Source organism: Triturus cristatus, chromosome 1_2 (assembly GCF_964204655.1).
Source record: "Triturus cristatus chromosome 1_2, aTriCri1.1, whole genome shotgun sequence".
NCBI classification, from domain to species: domain Eukaryota; kingdom Metazoa; phylum Chordata; class Amphibia; order Caudata; family Salamandridae; genus Triturus; species Triturus cristatus.
This window is the reverse complement of record NC_140580.1, coordinates 970,537,422-970,565,060: the sequence shown is the minus strand read 5'-3', so window position 1 is coordinate 970,565,060 and position 27,639 is coordinate 970,537,422. Positions and strand designations below refer to the sequence as shown.

Below are 27,639 nucleotides of genomic sequence, written 5' to 3'. Positions count from 1 at the left end.
CAACACAATGGAATATATGTGCATAGCTCTTCATGGTCCAGCCTGGGTCAGCACCTTTTTTGCACTGCACGTACATAACAAATCCTGGCAGGTCTCTTAAAATTCAAAATTTCCAAACTGTGTTGGATTATTGGTAGGTTTTGGCTGCGGCTTGTAGCCTATTCTGTCATGTATCATCTGCTCCCTGCTTTTGTGGTCACTGCTGATCCCAATAGCTCCATCAGTACTGCTGACTAGGTGTGCATCCTCCCCTTGCTTCTTGCGACTCTGAAGAAGAAGAAGAAAAACAGAACAATTGTTAATATTTTCAGAAACATAGAAAGGCATGTTTCTAAATGGTAATGTATTTTTATTCATGTTTTAGCTTATCCCAAAAACAACGTCATTCACACACGTTTAGATACCCACACTTAAAACGAGACCAAAATACAGAATGGTTAAACTATTAACAAGCATTGGTAATGCATCGGTTTCGCCTATGAAATTAATAAAGAGCTGTTTTCATCAATCATCATCTGGCAGAAGGAAAGAGCTCCCTGACAGATAACACAGGAGTGGAGAGGATGTGGCGCAGCGGCCAGAGCTGCTGACTAGAGAGCTACGGGCAAGAGCTGCTGACTTGAGAGCTGGGATCCTGGTTCGAGTCTCGGCGCAGCCGAGCAACATCCTGGTACACTATGCATATCACTTAATCTCTCCGGGTGATAAATTGTTCTATAAATATGCTGCATGAGTAAAAGGCAAAACTTTATGAAAACATAGTTCCACCAAAGCGAATGTTAACAGTACTTCTGCGGTTGAAACTGATTAGAGAAGCAGATGTAGCCTGGGTAAATGCAGGAAAATATGCTACAGCCAATACAAATGGGGGACGGGTAAGTGGTACGCACAGGAACCAATGAGAAGCCATGAAAGAGAGGAGGCGGGATGCAAGTCCCTTTTAAGTTTATATTAAAAAACAATAGATTTCTCAAGCACAGCGCATGCGCTGTGCAAGCGAAACCTAAGAAGGGAGGTTTCAGACTGCCTTAATAAAGCAAGCCCATTTTTTAAACACAAAGCGAGTACGGAGAAAATGCAAGGTAAAAAGTTCCCAGTGCAAAAAATGTATGGGATTTTATTCTACTTATCCATTTAAGAAAATAATAGTACAAGTTAAGATTACTCAAATGCTACTTCTTGAATATTGGCCAGGGAGGACTACTTAAAACACATCTATTGTTAACTTCCGCCACTAAGAATCAAAATAATGACTGTGCCTATTCTGCATCACTACACACAGATTGCAGATGTTGCACACAACACAACAGTATCATCGCTGGCAGAATCAAGACCCGGTTAAACAAGCCCCCCCTTAAAGCAGCTCACAAAATGAAACAGAAAGCAGATAAGTGAGGGAAAATCATACTCTTCCCCAACTACCTATAACCATCTGAAGAAAAATCTCCACTGCCACAAACATTTCGCGAGATGCAATAACCTTTGCATTTATAACTGTAAACAATCTAAATAATCGATTAACAATCAATATGATTATAACAAACTGCCTCTTTCAAGAAGCCTTCAAATAAAAACGGAACTAGCCAAGCCCCATACCAAACAATTCTTTACCAAAAATAAGACACCTGACACTTCTCAGTTGGGATGCAGACCACGGAACGGCATCTAGGCAAGCTTAAAATTTAACTGCAATTACCACCAGGAAGTTATTGCTAGATCTGTGCAGCATTTGGCCAAAACATAGCACCCGTCTTCCCAGTCTACTGGAACTAGCTATAGTCTTTCAAGGTATGAGATGTTTGCTTTCAACTTAATTAGAAAGGTGAAAGTGGATTTCAAAGAGTCATGGTAGTCAGAGGCATTTAAGGTCTAAGACAAGGGTCTCCAACCTTGTCTGTAATAGGAGAGAATTATGTTCAATTACCGTCATCCCAAGCTATTAATATTCTTAGTGCTGCAATAGTGTCCACATCAGAAAAGATTACATTAGTGGCCACCATAATATGCAAGATTACTCGCAATGATCACCTCAGTGCATCAGGCAGGGTTGCCCACAGTAAGCTAAAAAAAAAAAAAGGGTTTGCCAATTTTGGCTGCCTCTACGTAGGTAACACATAATAGGCTGCAATGCCCCTGGCAACGAGGTGATAATAGTAAAATGGCTCCTAGCGCCTAATGATTTATAATTCAAATATTATTTTTAAACATATTTTGGAAATTCCGTTTTTCTCCAAACAGCAGTATTAAGTTCTGAAAATACACAGTTTTTTTACTCTAATGCACACTCTTATTTTTCATACATATAGTAATTTAACCAAGCAAAAGTTACTAATTTATAAAGATGGACTGCACACAGAAGAGCTACTTACAGGCAGGTGGAGAGCTACCAGTAGCTCACAAGCTTGTCGAAGAAGCCTGATCGAAGATTGTCTCTCTACTCATAGGCAGGAAGACTCGATTGGCTTTGAAAAGCTATTGGCCAATTCGCATACAATGTCGTTCGTGGGTTCCTTCAGATTTTATGGCTTTCTGTATACGAAGCCCGTATCTGAATTCCCAATTGGCTGTGATTTCAACTACTGCTTTTTTATTGCTGATCATCTATATACTCTACAAGAAAAATAGTAATGTGAGATTTCAAGCTGGGTAAATGCTTCTAAATTAACTGTTTTGTTTAAAGCAGATTGTGAACTATTTTCTTAGCTACTCAGGGGTTAGTGGACTCCAGTCTGGGAGAGGTCGTTTACCACTGGTAAAGCAGTAAAAGCTAGCTTCGTGCAGTGGGGTTGTTTACAGGCTCAGAATACAGTTTAACACAGTACATAACACTTGCTAACATCAATGTCCAGTTGGCTCTTCACCTTTGAAAAACGACACGGACTTAAATATAAGTTAAGCACTTACAAATATGGTAGCAAGTCCAAAATGGAAAATAATTTACTTGTCATGAGCGTCCTCTACTTTTATTAACCCTTTTGCACTCCAATACTCTGAACACAATTTTTATTTTCGTTATGTGGAAGAGAAGGAGAAAAAAAGGAAAAGTGATATCCCTCTTCTCCCGCTGAAGCAGAAAGCAGAATAAAAAGAAAGAAGAGTAAAGTGCTTTTCTGCACAAACCGGTCAATACAGATTTTCCAAGTAGGTCTTTCAATGTCTCGGGCTCATCACAAAGCAAGCGGAAATTAACTTGTGATTGTTAACATGGACAACACCCTTTGCAGCCTTCTTCGCTTTACTAGTTTCTAAGGCGGCTTATAAAGGTGTGTATTACTAATTAATTTTAATTCTTCTGAATTGGGAATCCGCATTCAGAAAACAAGCCAGTAATTCCAGGTCTGGATGTTATTTCTCACTAGCGGGACAATAACTCTGGCCACCCAGTATCACCATACCCAGTCCACTGAACCTGTAATCAGGCCCTTTGTATCTTTGAGTTCTGCGCAAGGGAACATCACTCCTCGCTTTAATAAGGTTTTATGCAAACCTACATCTCTTTGCAGAGTGCTCTGGTTGACGCCGTCATACTAATGAGAGATGCTCACTTAGTGTGCACCACAATCTCAATTGTCTTTAAGTGTCTGAAACAAAAATCCTGGTTACTCACTTTAACAAAATGTACTTTCTTGGCCTTGGACAAAACAGGAGGCTGAATCGCACTTTGAACTTGTGGCCAGCAGATCTGCGGCAGATCTCCTGCCCACCGAGTCATTTTACCAGTTTATCTATAGAAAGTGATCTACAGTGTCAGGTAAAAGAATCTCTGTTTGCTGGCATATCCCACTTCACCACCACGATCATATAAGATGCCACAAGTCCTGTGTGTATCCCTACTAAGCTTGAAAGTAGTGCAACCTATACATCAAACTATAAAGCAGAGACCAGGAATGTATGTGGCAATTGATCTCCTTTAGCTGAATGTGATAGCAGGCCATTTTTATGCAAAGACCTGTGCAGTTTGGGGCTTCATTTAAATCTCACTCAATTCAGAGGCCTACTGTGCATGCCACAAAGGTTACAAATCGCATCCCCATAGCAAAGTTACCATGTAATTCTCTTGTGTTTGAAGTAATGAACACCTCTGTCAATCATGCACAAATTAATTGCTTACTCAAATGAAAAGAGTTCTTGGCTAAGCGCCATAAATACCATCTTGCCAAAAGCACCAGTTTATTAGCTAAGTTCGAAATATTCTATTGCGCCCAAATCACTAGCTTTTCTTGTATACCTAGCAAATTCAGATCTGGATCAATTCAAAACAATTGGAGTCCCAGATGCCCTCCAGCCAACAAACCCTGTATTCTCACCTCCAAATCTTTCCGTATACTCTCAAACTCTTCAATGTCATCCAGCTTCAACTCTAGACGGGTTGGTTTCCGCCGTAGCATTCTGAAAACTTCTTCCCACTATACCAGCAACAAAACTGTTTGGTATACAACTGAAATAAAAATTGAAAAAAGGTTGTGCTTTAATAAAGTTATCTTTGCTGAAGAAAAGACATATAAACGAATGCCTTTCCGCCATAATAAAACGCCCTACTAAATCTAGTGCTGTGTTCCTAAATAAAAAGCTTTCCATTACAGTGCTTATCAGTACATAAGTCCACTAATGATATTTTGCATACAATATTTGCTGTTAACTCAACATCTTTATTAGTGTCTCACAAAAAGGACTAGCTGGTCTAGATTGAGAATACTAATATATTGAACAATTAAGGGTATCTTACAACCTATAATCCAAAGATTTTTTTTATGGTCTGAAGGTGAAAAACAATGAAGGTAACCCAAGGGTAACCTCATCTGTTGTTATTAAAGATCTCCATCCACTCTGTTAGTGAAATGCTTCATCATTGTGTCTAACCCTGGTCCCTATAAATCAGAATTGGCTCAAGCATCTTCCTGGGAGCACTTATGATATTTTCCTACCGGGGTCTTCTATTGGATAAGAATACCTTAGGGACATCGAATACTTCCATTTCAAATGTGTGTCCCTGCTATGATAAAAAACAGACTTGGGGTGTCTCCAACGTATACAGGCCCTAGACATATCTCGTGTTGATATGATTCAGCCTTTTCTATAGACCGCTAGTAGAAGAGATTGTAGAGAAGGCATGATAATGAAGCAGTTCACTAAACAAGGATCACTGGGGGCAATATGTTGGCCTAATTTGAACTTTCCACTGAAATACATTGGGCCAAAGAAATAACATGGAGGATCAAAGCAAAAATAATTAATATTTTTTGGCAGCTCACATGAGGGCCACTTGGCAGCTATGGTTACATGATTTGTTCCTGCTGGGGGTAGCCCCAGATGCATGCCTCCCACCGATAAGGCTGGCCGTCGGCTAATAGCAAAATTGCATACTACCAAGTAGGCTTTAAACTCCTCTTCACATAATCTTTCACACTTGCTCTGATAAAGCACAGGGCTTGGGGAACACGTAATAACCACTCTTACTGCAGGACTAAAACCTTTAAAATGTGCAACTCTTCATCGACTCACGTTTACCGGTGCGATTTGCTTCAAAGCTGATAAGCACTCATACTCAATAACGAATAAATACACACATACTCACAAGTCACCTCTGCAGATCACTCACAATCCTCCAAACATAATTATTTATTAAGTAGGTGGAGTTTCTTGCTGGTGCTGCTCTACCTTAGTCCTATTCCTACGCGATTAAGGCAGCCTTCTGCTTCCACCCATTTACCTTGTGTGGTCACACTCGGCTTCTTGCACGGCCCATATCACCGCAAATCCTCCAGCTTCTCTCACCCGCTGTTCCCAAACACATCCGCCCTCTGAAGCAAGTAATGAACATTGAAGAAGGACGAATTTTGCGTTCCATGGTAACTAAAAGAGGACAAAAAAACGGGACAACTACCTATAAGTCCCCTCATCAAAGCGCCTCTTCTGCAAGGACCAAGAGTAAGATGATCGTTGTGTAAAAATGAGATACGACCGGGATTCCTTGGCAAAGTTTCACTTAACATTTTTGATAAAGTCTTCTGAGAAGTACAACGAAGTTTCAATATTTATAAGCACTACCTTGCACGCGTTTCACCTCCAAAACTATCAGTTATGCTTCAAACTGTTTAAAGTATACATTTTGTGTCCCAACAGAGCCTTTGTTGTAACTAAACAATTACACCATACTGTAATCCAAACCATTCTAAGATGGCGCTGTAAAACACACCAGCCCAGTTCTTTAGTGTCTTTTTTGCCTACGAACTGTAATGTAGCTCCCGCTTGTCCGCTTCAGACATTTATCCGGTTAGTTTTGTACATTTTGGTGTCCTAAACTCCGTTCCAATCCGCTGGTAATAAATACTCAAAAGAGGACGTGCGTTGAAGGAGTTGTAACGAGCAACAGAAAGTCTGGAGGTCGTCATATCGTGTGACCCGGAAGTACACATTCAGGGCTTCCGTGGCCGCTACTTTTACGTTGTGTTCAGCATGTTGTGTATCTGGATGAGGCCATAAGGCGACAGGTGAGGAATGTTATATTATAAGGCATCTCCTGCTTCTCTCTCCCTCTCACTTGTTTATATGAATCTTTCTACTAGTTGGTATATTTTTTCAGCTCAACGTACAGTTAGTGTCACAAAGTGCTTTTAAACTTACGTAAAGCGAATATCGCTCTATGCAACAACAGACGCCAACCCATTCTGCTGTTTACATATTTGTAATCAGTTGACACACGGAGCCCCGCTGTTATTGTAATTTCCTCAAGCGTCACATTATTCGAGAAATTAAGATGCCACTTGTTTATATTGCGCTCTTTTGTTATTCACACATCTAATTTGGGCAAGAAACATAGATGCCACGATTTCAGTATGAATATGCGTGACATTTAATCCATTCAAGAATTTTTGACGTTTAACTGCGTGCCCGTACCCTGGACTCCGATCCTTTATTCATTTAACTTGAGATCCTGACCGTGTTCGTTCGAATCGGATGTACTGATTCCTTCAAATTGCTGGCCATATAATCTAGCACTGCTTGAAATATTGCAACCCTGTCCTGATGATGATCCGAACTAAACCGGATCGAAACGCCGTCGACTTGTCAGCCCAATTGGTGGCTCAGTTTTGTTGTATGGTTCTATGAAATAATATAAATATTATTTTTACTGCTTAAAATTGAAATCAGAACCTTCTTCATTTGATTATTATTCACCTCACTTTGCGCAGTCCCGTACTGACCTCACCTTGTCACTTGCGTCGCTATTCGGTTGTGTCACGTACACTTTAAGCACCAAGTACAATCGCGGGTTGTTTTTTAATTTTAATTGATTTTGTTTGCAGTGCTGCTATAACTGTAACATTATCTTGTTCAATCTATGTTGTGTTATCACTTTTGTACTAAATGTATCTAATACAAAATGTTTTCTGACAACCTTTCCTAGAACTTATTTCTTGAGTCTGCCTTTTTCTTGATTGTAATGTCTCGTACATGCATCTTTAACTGTCTTTGCTAAATGATACCAGTTGGGATTTTTGTTATGTTTGGCTATTAAGCACATATAAACAGGCCCACTGCTACATAGTGGACCCACAAACTCTAAAGTTTAGTGTGATATAGAATCAGTGAAGGAACTTTATCACTGCGAGGGTTGTGTATGCCATGTCAGTGCTGCGCTCCACTGGTGCCTAGTCAGTAGTTACTACTGCTAGCTGCTCACACTAACTGGTCTTCGGTGCCCTGTGGATAGCTATGTCTGGGTGTTCAACTGTGCTTTTTTTTTTTAATGTTTTTATTAATTTTATGCATAACAAATCAGAGACAATGACATATCATGCATATCTACGACAATTTCTGTAGTAATCAGAAAGAAGTAGCGCCGTACCATGTCTACATACAAGGAAGATTCCATCAATCATTTGTAGTACCCAAATAAAAACATGTCAATTCCCAGCCAACCTCTGAGTTCAAAGTGCAGAGCTCACGATGTAGTGGAAGTCTGGCAGTGCGGGCCGGTTACTGCAATGGGCTTCATTGGTCAGGAAATGTGGACCGCAACCCCCCAGCGTCAGTCCACGTCAGGTTCAACCGAGTTAGCCACCCTACTCTTATATAGGGCCCAGAAGTTCTTCGGGCGATTATGAGGTGGAAGCAACTCACTATAGTTTTCCGTCTGGGTGCAGCAAAAAGTCATGTCTTTGGTCCACTGGGCTATCGTAGGCGTAGGGCCCCGAAGCCAGCATATCGCCACACATCTTTTAGCTATTAATAATGCCATATCAATCAAGCGTCGGACAGCCTTAGGAAGAGGTTTAGAATAGCCAATCAGTGCCAGTAATGGGTCAGGTACAAGCGTCAGCTCTGTGATTCGATTGAGCTCTGTGAAGACCAGAACCGGGCAACCCCCGGGCAAAAAGTGGAAAAAGTCTGCTACGGGTGCACCACATCTTTCGCATAGAGGTTAATCTCGCAATCCATATCGATGTAATCGTTCCGGCGTATAGTACACCCTATTGAGGTATTTAAAATGGACCAACCTGTGCTGGCCGTTCAACGAGACCCGTTTTGTGCTCATGCAGCAATAGGACCACTTATCAGTAAGGTCTATCTGTAAGTCATGTTGCCAGGCCAACCTAGACTTTGTGTATTTACTCCCCCTGGCTACCATAGAGATATTATATATCCTGGAGACCATCCTAGTAGGCGTTTGTGCTTTTAATAACTGCTGTCAGGGCCATCATCTCAGGAGGCTCTGCCATATCGTCGCCCAACAAGTTCTTTAGGTCATGTCTAAGCCTGTGAAATTAAAATTGTGCGAGGAGAGTGGGGGAGGGGGGGGACTCATCGCCCACTATTTCAGTCCATGTGCATGCTATCCCATCATTGAAGAGATCCCCCACTACCTGGACTCCAAGAGTCTGTAGCGCAGCTATAACGCCCCTAACTCTGCATGGCGTCAGCCAGTGGCACCATTCCAGGTGGGCCACCGGGGAATACATTAGGTTCCCCGCCTGTAGAGACAGCAAATATTGCCAGGCATGTGCAACCGAGTTAAGGGACTGCAAAAAGCCTGTGCGTCTGTCAGGCGTCGTGAATAGCAAGGACGGGAGAGGCCTATGGTTCGCAACTATCGACTCTATCCGAACATGGGGGATGTCGTCCGGTCCATGTATCCAGTGATATGCATGTGAACTTTGGGCGGCAGGGTAATATCATTCCAAATCTGGTGCACCCAGAGCTCCCATAGAATATGGGAGCGTCAATGTTTGCCAGGCTACCCGCGGTTGTTTGCCCGGCCAGGCTTGATGGACCATGAGGGATTGAAGATGTTGGAAGACCGCGCGGGGTAATATCATGGGAATATTCAGAAATAGAAAAAGAAATCGTGGCAGTACAATCATTTTCATAAGGGACACGGGGAGGCTAATCCAACGCGTGACGTCCTCTTCCAGTTTAGAAATCGCCACCCCATAATTTTCTTTTAGAACCACCTCGCAATCTGTGTGAAGTTTGATCCCCAGATATCGCACCCCCTCCGTAGTCCACTGCAGGGGATATTCAGGCTCAATGGGCTTCGTGGCAGGTGTTAGGGGGAACATGACGGATTTGTGCCAGTTAACCCGTAGACCGGACAAAGAGGACTATCTCCCTCAATATCGGTGATAGATTGGTATCCGGATCACTGACATAGAGCCGCGTGTTGTCCGCGTAAGTGGAGACGATCAGACGATAATTCGGGAAACGTATTCCTCTGTGGCTGTGGTATTCCCGATGGGCACACGCCAAGGGCTCAGCAACTAGGGCGTAGAGGATAGGTGACAAGGGGCAGCCCTGTCTCGTACCTCTCTTTATTCTTATAGGTTCTGTGACCAGGGTGCCTATTTTGATGCGCGCTGTGGGATAGTGATACAATACCGCGATAAGTTGTAGGAACACCTCACCTACCCCCATACGAGCGAGAACCTGTCGTAGGAAGGGCCACTCGATTGAGTCGAATGCCTTCTCCATGTCTAAAAATACTGCTATGGCGGGAACTTCCGATCTAGTATGTTGTAATGCCGGGAAGACCGTGCAGAGGTTGTATGTCAAATTCCGGCTGGGTACGAAGCCGGCCTGCTCCGGGGCTACCAAGGTCGTGATAAGGGGTAACAGTCGGTTAGCGAGCAGTTTCGCAAAGATTTTGGTGTCCACGTTCAACAAGGACAGCGGACGATAAGAGGGGCATTCGTCTGGTGGTTTACCCGGCTTAAGGATAGCAACTATGACCGCCTCCTGCATCGTAGGAGGCATCGTCCCTGATGTGCACATGTCCTCGAACAGCGTGAGCAGGTGTGGTAACAGGTCAATGAACACCTTATAAAAGGCAACCATTAGACCATCCCCTCCCGGTGCACTGCCCGCCCTCATACCAGTGAGTGCCAGCAGTATTTCGTCCCGCTCTATCGGTCGCATTGGAAACTTCCGATCCCAATTTGACAGCCACGGAAGCTTGATATGCTCTAAATATTCAAGGATTTGTTCGTCTGGGCTACAACTCCTGGAGGCGTACAAATCGGAATAGTATTGCCTGAACTGCTCCGCTACTTGTGCGTCCGACAGGAAAGTATCCCCAGTAGGGGATTTGATTTCCGGGATCGCCGAAGCATCCTTGCTCCGCCGCTGGAGTCATGCAAGTACCACCCCAGCCGTTCCCCTTCGCCGTATGTGCGAGCAGTGGCATATTTCCAGAGATGTTTAATTTCCGCATCTGCCTCTTCATTGTATTCCTGCAAAGTCTGCGCCAGTTCTACTCGAAGCGCGTCATCCGAACCGGTCGACAATGCGGTTTCCAATCTTTTGATCTTACGCTCCAGATCATACAGCCTGGTACGAATCGATTTAAGGATCCCCGCATGTTTAGAAATAGCGCCCCCCCCCGAATGTCCACTTTAAAAGCTTCCCATACTGTTTGGAAAGAATCAACAGACCCCACATTCACCTCGAAGAACGTCTTAATAGCTGTAGCCATCTCTTCCGCAAAGGCAGCGTCCATTAGGGAGTAGGACGGGAAGCGCCACATGAAGGGGGGCACCAACTGTGCTATTTGTCACTTTAAATTCAGTGCTGAATGCTCAGAGAGGGTAGGGATGTTTTCTGACTTACTTATGAACATGCTGAAAGCGCTGGGCATGGCGTATACTCTCTGATTTAAACCAATCATAGGGAGACGCCAAGGGTACAAACCAGCCCTCTTCTCTGTGTGAACAAAAAACGTTGCCGGCAAAGGGGAGCAATGCAGTAATAATCATGACACCACCTCATCTGTAATGTCCGGGATGGCTCAGTGAGCATTTCTGTATGCCACTGCCTGAGGAAACAAAGGCACAGCTCTCACAAGCTGGCACCCGACGTGCTTAAGTGTAACTGCATGACCATATGGGGTGCTTGCGGTAATGGGTAGAAATGCTCCTAATGCGTACGGTTAACCCTTGATGCATGGCACTTGGCAGAGGCACATTTTTATGCCCTAGGAAGTGATATATAAAAAGTCAGTGTAACTATGATTACAGTAATCCAATAACACTCTACCACAACCCCTACTCTAAAGCCTTTCTTCCACAAAAGTATATCGAGAACTTGATAGGCTGCTACTTTCGAAGGCACAGTCCATTTTTTTTCATGTTCTTATGTGAAAATGACTTCACACAGTCAGCTTAAACCTTAATGCGTTAACAGACTTAAGTGTAGCGAGTCTTTTGGATATGTTATTGCAAAGTAATTAGCTTACCGTACCATGATTTGTTTTATATATATATATATATATATATATATATATATATATATATATATATATATATATATATATATATATATATATATATATATATATATATATATATATATTTGTACTTTTCTGTCCTTCTTTGACCCCCTCACAAATGTAAGGGGGTCTGTAACTCTCCTCCTTGCCCCCTTTTCTTGTTTTCACTCTTTTTTTTCTGAGTGAAACACACAAAATGGCGGCCGCCGCTTCCTGGTTTCGGCCGATTCGAATGTTTACTAAGATCTAAGAGCCAATCAGAATCGCGCTCGCGCACGCCACCGTACGCGTACGGTAAGCTTACGGTAAGCGTACCGTAAGCTGGCTCAGATATATATATTGATTTAAAGGCTATTTTCTCAGAATCTACTGAACAGATTTACACCAAACCTACAAAAGGCACTTCCTTGACCTAGGGACTACCTCTCTGCCAAATTTCTAGTAATTCTGTTCAGCCGTTCGGGCTGTAGCCCTGTCTAAAGGTCCTATGGAAAAATGCATGGGAAAAACGCGTTTTGGGACCCCCCTTTTATCTCAGCCCCCGCTTGACAAATCCCCCCGAGACTTTCAGGGTAGGAGCGGAGCGTAGCGCCCCACCTATTTTGAGAAATTCGCGAGGATTCATCAACCGGCGCCAAAGTTATTCAAAATAGAATGTTGCGGATTTCCTATGGAAAAGGGGTCCTAACTATAACTACCTACTGGCGACCGCCAGTAAGTAATATATATATATATATATATATATATATATATATATATATATATACATAATGTAGCATTCTTTGTGATGGTACTACATCATTATTTTGTCATTTTTACACACATTAACACTATCTGGGCAAAGTGAATCGATCCCCCAGCACTCCACACAAATTATTTCCAAGGTTTGGCGAGAAGTCTTCTCAGTATTTTAATCACAAATAGTCAAGCATCTTGAACTTGGAATTCTTCTTAGTATATTTTTTATTCGCAAAGCTCAAAATGTAATCCTTGATGTACAGGTCTTTAGAATTACTAGCCAACAAGTGTTTCATTGCTGGACAAATCTTTTCAAACCGACTTTCTCAGGGTTAGAAGAATTAACAGCACATTTAGATTACAAAGTATAATCAAACTCATAAACTATCACCGAGAGTGCCATAAACTGAAAGGTACAAGTATGCGTAAACGAGGAACTACAAACATTTTCTTCTGGTAAAATAAAACATTCCTACTTTTTTATATATCAAACGTAGTCTACAAATATAATTAAGTGCCAGTTCTTTATTCACCTAGGTGACACACCACAGCTAATTATCCTACACATCATCATTCAATACAAAACCAAAGTTCTAAACCCTAAATATCACCCTGTGTTACAAAGTTTAAAAACCGCCTTCGACCACCTAATGGCATAATTCCAGTTGGCCTGGTTAAATTGTAGAGTTCTGTGGTTTTAATATGTTTCAGAACGCCCGATAACCCTCAGATGCTTCAGTAAGTTCCATAACATACTAGGCAGCTATCCCCCATAACCGCGCATGCACAACATGTTAGCAAAGAGCTGAACCTAAACAGTGTATCACTCCTCAGACATTTAACCCCCACAGAATCAATCGAACTTGCTATGTAGATCATGATAAACTTCAATACTTTGCAAATTGATGCTGTCCAATTGTACAGTATCGTCCTCAACAATATCAGCATCCACAAAAGTTAAAAAAATTAAATGCATCATGTTATGGTATGATATGAACCGTAAATCCAGCATGTTTCAGCTGTCTGGGTGTACATATTTACCCAAACCACAGCCAAATACATTAGACAGGCCTGATTGTACGCTCACCCATTCAAATAGAGCACAAAGCCATTGTGTTGGCAAAGTAGCGCCACACTAACAGAATAATATATTATGAAACCTGTGTTGCTGTACAATGATAACTATCTGTATTATATAACACTGAAGTATACAAAAAAAGTAACAGGCGGACTGCTTGAATTAATCTCAGCCACTGATAATTACTTGGGACCGCATTCCAGTCTATCGTTATTTTGCACTCGAGGCCACCTAAACGTAGTTCCAGCCATATGGAAATCAGTCCTAACTCTGCCCCACTAGAAACAGTGGAACCCAAACTGCGAGGCGAAGTTCTTCCTGAACCGGAACACAAGCAACTTAAGACCGGTTTCGCCCTTATTTAAGGCTTATTAGTCGGATATAGCTTGGTTCCAGTGGCACAGTGTGCTTGGGGCCCAAATGTGGGCATACCTGTGTCAGGCATGTGCCAGTCATATCCTGCAACACTTAATGAAATAATTTACAAATTCCTTCTTATCAGCTGTGTAACACTTTCTTCAGACACCTCAATATATATATTTGGTATTTTTCAGAACTCGGGCACAGGATTTCAGACAGCAGTTTTGGGGCCCCCTCTCGGCGCATATTACCCCAGCGTAGGAGCCGGTTGTACATTGGTATACTATGCATTTATTTTTGTCTATATCCAATGCTCTTTTGTCCATAGTCCTACCATGTGCCACACATCTCGGTTATGACTTACACCTTTTGTAATTTATCTCCCATCACTGCAACGTCCTGAGATTGCCACACAGTCTGAGGTAATTTTGAAATGACTGCTCAGTCTCTGTACCTCATGGCGAGGCTGAGTCCAACTCCTGCAGCAACCTAGCGGTGATGCATTGCTACTCAGTGCTCCCGGGTACCAGAGATGTAGATGTTTTGCAGGTGCCTGCCCTTGAATTCTGGGCTGTCCCTGTCGCAGACCCGTCCTGTCACTGAGTGGTTGGTGGACTTCTGCCATTCCATGTGCAATGGCAGGATCAACACTTCCAGGCTGCATGCCAACTGACCATGCAATGCCTCTTGCAATGGATAAGTGTTGCCTAACTTCTGGACAATATGTACCAGGAGCAAGATGGCACCAAAGCATACTAGGAGAAGACAGCAGCCACCCTGAGCACCAGCATGATATTCCATTCTTTTGTTCTGTGACTGAAAGGTTAAGTTCAGTTGTAAAAATATTTACTGGACACTAGGCCTTCAAAAATTTGAGACACTAGCAACAGAGTTCTGTAGTGCTGGGCACAGTTGCTCAATGCATATTTAAAACATTCATGTACCCTACCCTGTTTTCAAAGTATGCCGCCCTCCTTTTAACGTACTTTGCCCAATAGTTTAGCTATTCTGCTTTGAAAGCATGACGGACTCGGAAGAAGTGACTAGACATGCAAAACAGATGTTACATGCAGCCTATGTGGTGACGGCAAAGCAATCTAATGACGGGCTTAATATGTGATCTCTTTCTGCCTGAGTGATTGTGACCTAAATTCACGTAAAAATATATCCAAAAATCTGAGAAGAAATGTTTACTCCAAATAACCTCCATGATGAATTCTTTATTCAGTCGAATTTTTTTCATCAGATTCCAAAGGATTGTTGAATTACTTAAATGGTTCTAGCATCCCAATCACAGATTACATTGGTAAAATCAACACAACCACAGCCAAAACCTATTTTCCGACACTGTTGCGCTTCTTCAAGGCTAGTTCAAGTCATATACAGTTTACAAACTGCAATCGAAATTGGTTATGCTCTGCCTCAAAATCTCAGATTCTTCAATAACTAAGAAGCTCGCTGGGTGGGTTACCGTTGATCTGAGAGTTGACCCCTTGGCTATTATTCCTGTTACCAAATATGTAAATTTCTAAGTCCAGGTAAGCCTTTAGGATGTCTGTAGGATGGAGTAGCACCTAGAAGAACAGCACACTTCAACATTACATCAGCTTTTTAGAGAAACTGCAAATATCTGTAAGCATACATACTATGACAGTGGTTTTGAAAAGAGAAATATTACCAAATAACTGATAGTTTCTAATTTTGAAATTGCTTTAACATGGCCCTGTAGCTGCCGAGATTGTGGGCCAGGCAGGAGGTGTTTTGAAGGACTCATCTATTTTGTGGAAACTATATTTAGAAGAATAAATACACAGTCCTCACCATAGAGTCAATGCAATAATATTACATGCCCACAGCACCTGTGATTTGTCGGACAAATTAAGGCACCGAGTAACGGTAGCTATATTGGACTATGCAGTAGGGGTCGAAGTCAACTCCCTCGCTCCCCAGGGACACTTTGTGGTTCGCAGTCGATCCCTTAGAAGGCAAGCTTTTGATCTCCTCATGGGTGAATCTTTTGCTTCTTGAAGTGGAGCTGGATTTACAATTACTGTGGGGTTGGTAATGGTGTGTGCACGGGAGGGTCAGAGTAGAAACCAAAATCGGCTCCGGTAAAAAAAACAAAAGTTCAAGCCTGCCCCACACTCGATGAGGCCATGCCTAGAATCAGGAAATGTGGGCATGGTTGCAGAGCAGCAGAACGTCCTGCTTTGCAAGGAGCTTCCTAGCCTGTATTCCACAGGGAAAATGCCTGAGTAGCAGAATGGTCACTCTGGGCCTAGTGTGTGGGAACAAAGTGCATCAGCATCTTAGAGTGCATCCTTCCCATGTTCCTTTGTTGTATAATGTGATTTTTAACTAATTTATCAGATATTTCTACCCTCTTCTCCTCAATCTCGCCATACCTTTTAAAAGAGGGAGAAGAGTAGACAGCAGATTGTTGTTGAGAGTCTGATCTTCCATTGGAGGGACTGTGAGGAATCTGGCGCAATTTGCAGACTATAGAAGCTATGGTGATGGAACCCTCTTCAGCCAGTGACAGACTGTTTGCATAGCTGGAGTTGGAGTCATACTGTGACTGAGGTGTGAGAAGTGTGACTCCCAGAGAACTAGAAGACAGTGAGCTGTAGCTGTGATCTCCCGGGATATTCGTTTGCTGTTTCCATCTCCTGCAGCCTTCCCCAACCCATTGCAGGACCCACGAGGACATCTCATTGCTCGCTGCCTATTACCCTTACTGTAAATCTGTTTTGCTTAAAATATGTTTGCCGAGCAGTGTTAGCAAAGTGTTGTCCAAAGCTAATTTTATACATTCATAAAAACGATGTAAAAAAGGAATACATTCAGGCAATAGTTCTAAAATTATTTTCCTTTTCGTTTTATTTTTTAATTTGTTGAGCACAAAGCCATACACTTGTGCTGGGGCCGAAAAGAATGAAAGAACGGGCTGACTTTATTTGAAGAAAAATCTCAGCGGTGTGGCCTTTTTGAAAGTGATGTTTTTCTGCAGGTTATTCCACATGCACTGTAGTGGTGCGGTTTTCTGTCTTGAAACAGGAAACCATCTTCATTTGACTGCTGCATGAATCCTCCTCCTTGGTCTTTTCAGGCATGAATTTGCCAGTCAAAAAAAGATTATCCAGTCTGATAAAAGGCTGACTGAACAATACAGAATGCCTTAAATTGAATGTGACACTCCAGTTGAAGCCAGAGAAACACGTTTCATCTGCATGACACAGGAACTGCAGACTTTGTCTTGTCGTGCAAAGACCACCAACACATTAAATATTGTAAGCTGCAGTAATTTCTCTTCAACTGCAACATAGGACCACCTGCCATCACAGGAACCCGCGCCATTCACACTCCGCCGACCAAGACCACCCTGGGACCACTCCGATGCCTCCTAATAAACGCCAAATCGCTCTGCAAACACGCCACTGAAGTCTGGGACACCATCTCTACCCTCAACTCAACCTTCATCACAGAAACCTGGCTCAACCCCTCCTCTGCCACTGACATTGCCACCGCAACGCCCAATGGCTACAAGATGATACACTGGGGCCACACCAACAAACACGGAGGTGGCATCACCATCACCCACAAAGAATCAATCCACTGCGCCACTACCGACGACAACATCACATCAATCATGGCACAACTCAGTTTCCAACTCCACACAGACTACAGAATAACCATCAAAGGTACCCTTGCCTTCAGATCCCAAGGACCGCACACCAACCTCTGCGACGCCATCACAGACTTTATAGCCCCACTCACCATTGAATCCAAGCACTACATCTTCCTCCAAAGACCTCAACTTCCACCTGGACGACCCCACAGACACAAACTCCTCCAACCTCCTGGAACTAATGGACTACATCGGCCTCACCCAGCTGGTTAAAGACCCCACGCACAGAGCAGGACACACACTGGACACTATCTTCATGTCCAGCAACAGAGTAAAATACAGCCATACCACAGAACTCACCTAGACCGACCACTTCACCATCAAAGGATCGCCTCGTGCCACCTCCAACCCACCTAGCACCTCCTTCCGCAACGAGCAAAGTGACCCAGACCCAGTGGATAGATGCCCTCGACTCCAACCAGCCCGACGCCGAATCCAACCTGGATCAAGCAGTCAAGAACTTCAACACCTGGATCACCATTGCCGCCGACTGAGTTGCCCCAATCAAAGCAGCCGAAACCCGCAAATCCACCAAACAAGCCAACTGGTACACACCAGAACTCAGCACAACGAAACGTAGCTGCACACAACTGGAGAGAAGATTGTTGCTGGGTAGAAAAACCTTCAAAAATAAAGGAAGGCATGGACTCCTCGTTGCAATGCAAAGACGGCTATTTACTGTTACAGCAGGGAGAAAGTCCTTCAACACACACCACACGGCTGCACCTTAATCTCCCTAAGACTTTCTCAGTCTTTCTCAAATTGCTGCTCACAGGCAGCTCTTTTTATACTCGATTGTACAATGGTTTAGTACAAACCCTAAATAATAATTGACTTGCAAGTTACAGATTTAAGATTGAAAAACACTCAAAGACCTGTGACCCCATAACCACAGATTCTGACCCAGTCCATTGCACATTCTTTATTGCTTTCCCAACAGTACTTGATAAACAAAGCATTCTTCTGCACTCGAATGCACGTGCATGCATGGTAAATGTAATTTAAGTGAAGTGTGTGCTTTTAGCATTGTACACCTAAGACCCCCGTGTGCTCTGAACTATTTTACTTCCCTGCACTCATTGTCTAATCCTGCATCTTTAGACCTCAGTGTGCTCTGGGCTAATTCAAGTACTGCACCCATTGTCTAATCAGGCCACAATCTGTTTGAATGCATGAAGTGCGTGCCGGTGGACTCATGTGTCACAATCATTTGCTTTCAAGCTTACTAAGCATGAGTTGATCTTTAACGGAAACCCTTTAAATTTTCCTATTCCATTGTGCTATCAAGTGAACTTTTCACGTCCCTCGTGTCCGTGCAAAATTTGGGCCTAAACTGTTTGTTAACCACGAATTGCTGTGCATTTTCTGCTTGCGTTTGTTGTTTCCTCATATTCTCGTGTGTTATATTTTCTAAGGTGTATTTATTTTTAGGTCTCGGCTACGCAGCGCTCATGCACTGCATAGGAGGACCTTTAGCCGTCGCTCTGCACTTTTTGGAAGCACATACACGTGCTTGTGGCGGCATCCACCTTGCGGGAGCGCGCAGGGGCGTGCCACAAGCACAAGTGTGTACTTCCAAGAAGAGCAGACTGTGCATGCACGCACCACTCCCAGGCTCACCTCCTGCTCCCCCTCTCTCCCACGCGCACACCACTCGCAGGCTTGGTATTTTCAGTGCGTGATCTCGCGACAAACACCACGTGACCGTAGGCGTCACAGTTCAGAGACTTTTCTTAATGCATGTACACTCAATCTACAGATTTCAACAGCAGAAGCATATCTGTCCAGTTGTCCCTATTTTTATCGATCTCGCAAAACCCATGCATTTTCCTGTGGGGATTCGAGCCCTTGACTTTAAGGTTACAGCTAAGGCATCTGTACTAGTGTGCAACCCACTTAGCGAACCGATCCTACTGATTAAATTCTACCAACCTGGGCAACACTGGGAGCACGCACGCAAAGATAACAATAGGTTGTTAAATCCAAGCCACCTCGGAAGCTACTTAAGTAATTCGTTTATAACTGAAAAGCCAACACAACACGCAGTTTCTTCGCCGTACGCTTGTTTTGGAGCACCACAGAGCTGTATGGCTATTAGAAGGTTCCTCAAAACACCAAGGGGCGCATTGGCATATTAAATTGTGATTGGTAATAACAATTCTTTATTGTTAAAGAAACTTCAAGTTGTGTCGGTGCTATAAAGGCCTCGTCTCAAAATGGTCTTCTCCAAAATCAAAACAATGTACATTTACATAGATACAAAACAGAGTAGCGATGCACCAGAAATACAGATAAGTATTGTAGGAGGTTTGACTCAACCTCTCTGTGCAACTTCATCTTGCATCTGAGCATACCCGTCCCACTGGGGGTGACAAATGCAAAAACAACAGTTGATAGACAGAATGCAGAACAATGTCAAACATTCACCCAAGTACAGAGATCTGGGCCTAAATCCATAGTATTTTTGCTCACCATACCACCCCATGTTTTTGCATTTGTCACCCCGAGTGGGACGGGTATGCTCCGACGTGAGTCCCGTTCTCTCCATGCCACTGGAATCAAGCTATCCTGGCTGAAGAGGGGTGAAACCCCGAAACCTATCCTAGGATGCTTGGTTCCAGTCCAGGGAGGACCTGGCTTGGCAGTTCGGGCTTGACTGTTCCCATGAGGCACAGGGTCAAGACTGATTTGCATATGGCTGGGTTCAAACTGGAATGGCATGGTGAGCAAAAACGACGGATTTAGGGCCAGATCTCTGTACTGGGGTGAGTGTATGACCTTGTTCTGCATTCTGTCCATCAACTGTTGTTTTTGCATTTAATTACCACTCATCAATATTGTAGCGTGGCATTGTCCGCAGGATGTTGTGTTGGACTCTGACACTCTCCAAGTCCTCCAGATAAGGAAGATCTCTCTTTTCATCATTTTCTCTCCCACATATGTTGTTGCTGCATGTGGATGCTTTTCATTTTTCAAGCAAGCTTCTTTTCTACATAGCCCCTTTCAGATGACTTATGTTTAAGTATGCACCCTCATGCTAGTGGTTTGTCCAGTCTCTTCTGCACCAATCCAAACCATTCTGGCGTCTCTGCCTCTTTTGGTTGGATCCTGCCCAATAGTCTCCCACAACATGAACAGCGGGGGTCTCCAACCAGTTGATCATAAATGAGAGGTAGGTCACAGACTTTCAGCCAATAGCTTGTGCCTTAAAGCTCTCAACATGCCCCCAAAATCTGGAGTTTCTTCACATTGGCCAGTCTGCTGCACTGCTAGCCTGCTCACACTTGTCAGTGTTTCTCACTGGCTGATCTGAGTTCAGCTGAGGTGGAGCAGGCCATGAGAAACTTAGACTCGGCATGTACAGGTTGAACTTCAGTGATGGCTGCCTTGCTTGTCCGTTCTGGACTGGCAACCGCTTTCTCCATAATATGGTCACGCTGTCAGCTAGTGACCCTACCTGATCCCTGATTACCAACTTAAGCTAGACTATAGGTGCTACAAACAACTGTCATTTCATCCAAGCCGAGGGTCTGGAATACAAGTGCTTTGCTGCTGGCCTCTGGCATCCTTCTCAACATTGTGGTGAGTTTGCTTGCACTTTGGGTCTGGGCCATCTTCTTTCGTTTTCGCTGTAACCACTTGTCCACTTTTTAGGTCGGGCATGGCTGACCGCACTGGCTTCCTGATTACAAAGATCTGTTGTTACCTTACAGCCCATCCACTGCTTACAATTGGTTGGCTTTATTTTCACTCTCATTTGCTTTCTTCTTATTCAATGGCTTGTCTTCCTCATTGTATGTTTTATCCTCTCGAGAGTAGCCTCTTAACAAACCTTTTGATTGGCTGACTTGTATGTGTTCATTGCTCATATTTAAGGTATTATTCTTTTTTTATTCAGCTCTCCATGAGAGTGCATGTTTGCTAGGTCTCTTCCTCTTGTGCTGCTTCACCTCTTAAGTATCCTATTTCCCCCGCTGCATTGTGTTGCATTCCACCCCTGCTATCGTGTCTGTATAAGTACAACAACAGGGATATTGATGCTTGGGAATAGTTGAAAAGCAGACTTCTGAGGTTGTTTTTGTTTTATCCCATTTATTCCTCATATTAAAACCAAGCACAAGCTTTGGCACATAACCGTTTTAATGGCGCTGGGAAGGGGCTGGCCATCTGCGCTCACTCAGGTGGCGTCTGAAGCTCTACTTAGCATAACACTCCTCTTGGAAGGCCTATAAATCTGCTCCCTGGGCTAGTGCAGAAGAGCAAATGATTGAATCATGTGGAAAGTAAATTAGGCCATGGGAAGCCTTTCACTTTATATTCTGACACTTTATTATTCTTTTTAAGTTCTGTTTAGTGTTTAAGTAAAAAGTACAAAAATAAAAAAAAACATGGCATTTTATAAAAATTGAAAACCATGATATCAGTGTAAAGTTTTGAGATACCAGAAGATATAAGTATGCTTTTACTGCAGTATATATAAACATTTGGTCCTTTACTGTACTGGCTAAGTTGTCGTCTGACTAGGCTCCTGGCAATCCCTGCTTCTGGTATGCGCATTGTTTTGTAGGGTTGGCTGTGGGTAGTGGTCTCTGCTATGAGGTGGCTGGTATGATCTGTGTTCACCTTCATATGTTGATTGGAGTGGCTGGTAAGCACTGAGGGGATTAAATGAGTGCGACAAAAGAGGGAGATGAGAGGAAGTATGGAGGAAAAAGGATATTGAAGGATAGTAGTTGTAGATATCTTTATTCGGTTTGATAAACCATAAAAGATACAAATTTATAAATTTAAAAACATGTCAAGTAAATAAAAATAAATTTGCACACACTACCATACAAAATGATAATCGATCCAATTGCTTTAAAAACTCTGTAAAACGATTTAAGGTTGGTCTCAGTTATTTATATATAAAAAAAATACATCCAAAAGTAGTACTGTAATGCCCATTCAGTTGTAAATAAAGTGCAGATTTAGTCCATGAAATTAGCAAACTGCAAGTGCAACCAACACATTATTCACTTTCTGATAAAAACCGACATACGTGTGTGTGTGTGTGTGTGTGTGTGTGTATATATGTGTATATATATATATATATATATAAGGCCTTCGTACACACCCAGTCCCGTTAACCGGCGTATATGCCGGGGCAACCACAAATAGCGTTATAATGATTATCGATAAATGCACCTGCACGCATACTCCCGCAGACACTCTCTTTTCACATTTGCATTCACCATGGGAAACCCGGGCCAAGCCAACTCTTCTATGTCCATACATGGGGATAGGTATGATGTCATGTATGAGTTTAATTCTTGAAATTCACATACTACTTTTATATCACTATTTATGCATTGTTGTGCTTATAATGTCACAATACATTAACAACAATCGTATTTAATTCATTTCACAATTGTGCCTTAAACAGAAATATGCACTGTCATGTAAGAATAGACATAGGAAATTTCTATGTCTATCATCAGGCCAATGGTTGCTGTGACAACCGTGTGAAAATAGGTGCATATAACCTTGTAATTTAGATTGTACCTGACGTAGTAACCAAGGCGGTACGCCGTCGAAACGCGTCTTGATTGTTGTTTGGATTAAAATTTCTTTGCCATCATATCACGGAGTCAGTGCCTGTCTGTTCGCCAAACAGACCTAGATGGATTAAAATTTCAAGCCCTTTCCCTTATGTACTAGGCTTACAGCAAATAGATAATCTACTTAAGCTAAAAACCATTATCTGGGATCTATCAGTTTTTAAAATTGTTAAAGCTCCTAGGTATGGCCTAACTCCCATGTTACGACAAATTGGTTTGATCCATTCTTTCCTAGGAATAGCATGTACTGGACAAAAGAATAATATGTGGGAGTCATTTTCTGCAGCATTTTGTAAACATAGGGTGCAGGAAACCTCTCTGCCATCTGTATTATTGCACGTCCACTTGGATGTGTTGGACTTTATCTGTAGGACATCAAAACGGAACTTCATGTACAGTGACTTGGCCAGTTGAGGTTGTATTTTATCCAGGTATACTTCAAAGGCAGGAGATGGTGTTATAGATTGGAACGTCAACCATCCTATTTTTGGGGATTGTTGCATGCTATTTTCTATATACATCCAAAAAGAATTTTTCAAAGTTGTTTTTGACAAGTGTGTTAATAAGTAGGGAGCATCCCAGAAGCTATTTAAACCTAATTTATGAAACCAGCTTCGCACATAACAAACCCATGGGAGTGTAGTATTATGATCAAGTCTCAATAAATCAATTAACCCTTCTTTATAACTTTTGAGGTCTTGCATGGTCCACAAATGGACCCAGAACAACGAGGGTCTTAATGTAACTTGGTGTTCAAGTCGCCTAATATTTATATGTTGAAAAATGGGTATCATAGGTATGCGTACTGGAAGTTGCAGAAACATCCTTATAAATGTATTTTCCTCCCTAGTAAGCATGCTCTGACTACTGGCCCCCTAGAGTTCTGCGCCATGAAGGGTTTCAGATTGGGCCCTGTACTTATAGACTTCCAGGGCGGGTGACACTTCCTCCGACGTACTAATCATTTTTTTTCTTCCACAATTACCATTGAATTTTGGAGCATGACAACCGTAGATTTTTGGATATGTGGTTTCCATGACCATTTCATATCTAATGTGATACCCAGATAATTAAGATTGGCCACGTATTCGAATTTTAGTTTTTGAACAAACATGTTTTTCTTGAAAGATTTATGGCCATATATTTAGTTTTGAGTTTATTTCAAGGCCTTTTAACGTGCAGAAGTCACTAAAGCAATCTAAGAGGTTTTGTAGTCTCTTAGGTGTTTGTGATACTAGGATCGTGTCGTCAGCGAAAAGTAATGCTGGTACTGGCACCCCTCCCAACTTAGGAGAATCATGCTTACAACCCTGAAGATGTTGCCCAACATCATTTAGATATAGAGAGAAGAGGGTCAGTGCCAATACGCCTTACTCCTCTTTTTATTGGGATTGCTTCTGTGAGTTCACCCCTGGGTACCCTTCTAACTTTTGCATAGTTATCTTTATGAAGCCATACAATCTGTATCAAAAGATCGTCAGGGACTCCCTGAGATTTTAAGCAGTCCCACAGGGAATTTCTAGGGCTAATATCAAAAGCAGACTTCAGATCTATGAAAGCTTTGTACAAGTGTCCTCCCTTTAAATGAGTGTACTTCCAAGCTATGCATAATAATCTAAAAACCTGGTCGATTGTGCTAATATTTACTCTAAACCCAGCTTGATACTGAGAGAGAATATATTATTTTCCTCCAACCAGTTGTTGAGCTTCGATAGAATCTGTTTTGCATAAACCTTTTGTAGAGTGTCTATTAGACTTATTGGCCTATAATTGGCAGGATCTTGACTATAAACCTTCTTAAAAATAGGAATTATTTCAGCCCCTTTCCATGATTCTGGTATTGGTACCCCTGCAGCCAAAGCATTACTAAGTACATTCACATAGGGTGCCCAGACTGTTTTATCATGCCTTAAAAGGTCACCTGGTATCTTATCAGGGCCTGGGGCTTTCCCTGGCTTGACAGCTTCTATTGCTGCCACTGTACAATCTAGATTTAAATGAGAATGGTATTTAAACCATGCCTGGCAATTTCCGGGGGATTTGTTCCCATAATAGGATGATCAGTAGCTGCTGTATCTACAGCATCAGAGTATAGGGCTAAAAAATGTCTACTCCAAGTGCCCTGGTCCAAATAATGATCCAGGCTGTAGTTACCAGTTTTATTTCCTTGTGCAAGTATTTTCCAGAAACCAGCATGATCCTTATTTTTAGCATTTCAATCAATTTGTTCCAGATGCAATCATCGCACTCTTTTTTTTTTTTGATTGTACTATTAGTTCCTTGTACTTTGCCCTGCTGTCTCTTATTTTCACTATGTTATTAGACCTTGCAGCTGCCAAGATATTGAGGAATATATATTGTGGATGGATTGCAAGGCGGTGGATGAAGGATAGCCGGGTGGATTCTGGATTAGGCAGCAATGAAGATTTGGTGAGGTAGAAATGGGAGAAGGGCTAAGATATTCAAGGATTGGGGTTAGGTGGAGAGGAGAGATGATTTTAAGTAGAGGGGAGGGTATGGTAAAGTGGAAAACTCAGAGGGTCATATTAGTAGAGTTGGTCAGAAGAAGAGGGAAATGCTTAATACGTATATTAAGTTGAAGGAATAATGTTTCGAGCCTAGCGTACCTGGGCAGCATACACTAGAAATAATGGTTCCCCCAGTTCAATTGATTCTTTTTCCCAAATCTGCAACAAAACATGCACAGATTGGAGAACAGCTGAAATGCTGGAACAGTGATTGTTGGCCTTAGTAATGCACAATGGGTTTTGGTGATAAGAAGTAGCTCTCCCTTCAGAAAAGCTTGGAAACCTCTGTTCTACAGATCATCAAGTAAAGGAGCTGTTCCCAGTCTTTTCTGTGATAATGTACATCACATCAGTTGTCCGTTGGGGTGGGTGAGTTAAGTGAGTATATGAAGCAACAACAAAGCCGTGATAACATTGATGTTCAGCTGTTGGCTTAATTATCCTTTTATCTTTGCTGTAGGTTGGACACACCTTCATAATGTCGGACGATGAAGATGGTCCTCCTTTGGTGAAGAAGTCCCGTATTTTTTATGGGAGTTTGGCAGACAAGGAGCGGGACCGGCTCTCCAGAGGAGAGAATTTGCTGTTGGGAAAAGCAGCAGTAAAAGCAGGAATAGAAGCTGGGAATATCAATTTTGCCAGTGGTAAGTTTTTAAGGAATCCATTTAAAAATGTTAATGTCTTCAATGCTATCTGTTGAAACAGGACACAAGCACATTAACACATTCTTAAAGGGTACTGAAATCCTTAACAGACAAAGACCAGCTACACCATATCAAGAAAGTTTGAGTCCAGAGCAATGTTATCCGCTAGCGTTTCCTTGGTAAATAGAGGAATGGTACATCCCCAGCATAGGTCTTCTTGACTTGGTGAATAAATTAACTGTGAACTCTGTTGCATTTTTAGGTCGAGCACGAGACCTATTGTAAATACCTTAGTATAAACTTCTCTTTTAGGCTTAAAGCCCACCCCCCTGCTTTTCATTTGTTTTTTCCAGTGGCCTTTAAAATTCCTTGCTTGCTATATATCCCTTCTTTTTTCTTTTGTTTACTCTCATGGAGCAGGGACCAAGTACTGTTTATTTACGCTTTAGTTATTTATCTGTCGTTTGGGGGACAATTTTTTTTCTTTGATTCTTGCTGGTGTTTCTGTTTGCATTCAAATTCACCCAATCTCTCAGTGCCGTCTACTGACTGAGGAATGCAGCATCCGGATCACTGATCAGGCTTCCTCCATAAAGAGGCCTGTAGAAATTGTTTTATTTCTCATCACATTTGCCCAAGGATGGCCAGCGTGTGCTATCAATCCAGACTTGCTCCAGGAAGCACTCTTTATTTTCTTTCCACATGCTTTGCCTGTGACCCTGCGGAAGGAGAGGGTGGGGGAAGAACAGGAAGTGGTGTGAAAGAGAGAGGTAGGACATTAACATTGTGCCTGCATTTACACTTTCTGGTTTGTGGGCAGGAGCCACTGGACAGAGTCTTGCAATTTTTTTTAGATGACCTGGTATCTTTTTTTATGCTCAGTTGATTTTGGGAACTGAAAGAGCGTTTGCAAAAAAAACCAAAAAACAACACTTTCCTTTTTTTGGTGGAATACACTATATTTAGAGACTGCCAGAGAGAGTATTCGTTAACATTTACCCGAGGACGACTACCACGTGCTATCAATCCAGACTTGTTCCAGAGAGTGCTATTTATTTTCGTTCCTCACACTTAGCCTGTCAGTCAATCGATAATATAAAGTGCCGCTAATCACCCAATAGGTTGTCCAGGCGCATGCAAGTCCCAGAGGCTTAGTCGAACAGCCAGGTCTTGAAGGCCATTCGGAATTCCAAAGGTGCGTGGGGAGGCTGTTCCAGGTCTTTGCTGCGATGTGGGAGA

General features: G+C 42.5%; 2 protein-coding genes across 4 annotated transcripts in view; one reads left to right on the top strand and one right to left on the bottom strand.

Moving 5' to 3' along the window:
- Window positions 1-65: 65 nt before the first annotated feature.
- Window positions 66-5,846, bottom strand: CDC26 (cell division cycle 26). 3 transcript variants are annotated; one of them, XM_085610321.1, is made up of 3 exons: window positions 5,711-5,846; window positions 4,308-4,438; window positions 66-267 (listed from the first exon to the last, which is right to left on the bottom strand). In XM_085610321.1, the coding sequence occupies exons 2-3, from the start codon at window positions 4,386-4,388 to the stop codon at window positions 97-99; spliced, it is 252 nt and encodes an 83-aa protein (XP_085466447.1). In that variant the 5' UTR covers window positions 4,389-4,438; window positions 5,711-5,846; the 3' UTR covers window positions 66-96. The 3 variants fall into 3 exon arrangements, with proteins under 3 accessions (XP_085466447.1, XP_085466464.1, XP_085466456.1); XM_085610338.1 differs by having other exon boundaries at window positions 5,659-5,751; XM_085610330.1 differs by lacking the exon at window positions 5,711-5,846 and adding an exon at window positions 5,576-5,696.
- A 507-nt stretch (window positions 5,847-6,353) lies between these two features.
- The window catches only part of PRPF4 (pre-mRNA splicing tri-snRNP complex factor PRPF4), a 114,608-nt gene continuing 93,322 nt past the window's right edge, over window positions 6,354-27,639 (top strand). The window contains exons 1-2 of the mRNA XM_085610308.1: window positions 6,354-6,491; window positions 26,217-26,400. Of these exons, the coding sequence (XP_085466434.1) occupies window positions 26,235-26,400 (166 nt within the window). The 5' untranslated portion in view covers window positions 6,354-6,491; window positions 26,217-26,234. The remainder of the gene's footprint in view (window positions 6,492-26,216; window positions 26,401-27,639) is intronic.

Excerpts from the sequence above, each read along its gene's own strand:
- CDC26 (XM_085610321.1), bottom strand. The coding sequence starts at position 4,388 with ATGCTACGGCGGAAACCAACCCGTCTAGAGTTGAAGCTGGATGACATT. Across the intron at positions 268-4,307 it reads GTATACGGAAAGATTTGGAG|AGTCGCAAGAAGCAAGGGGA; the intron begins GTGAGAATACAG and ends CTTCTTCTTCAG.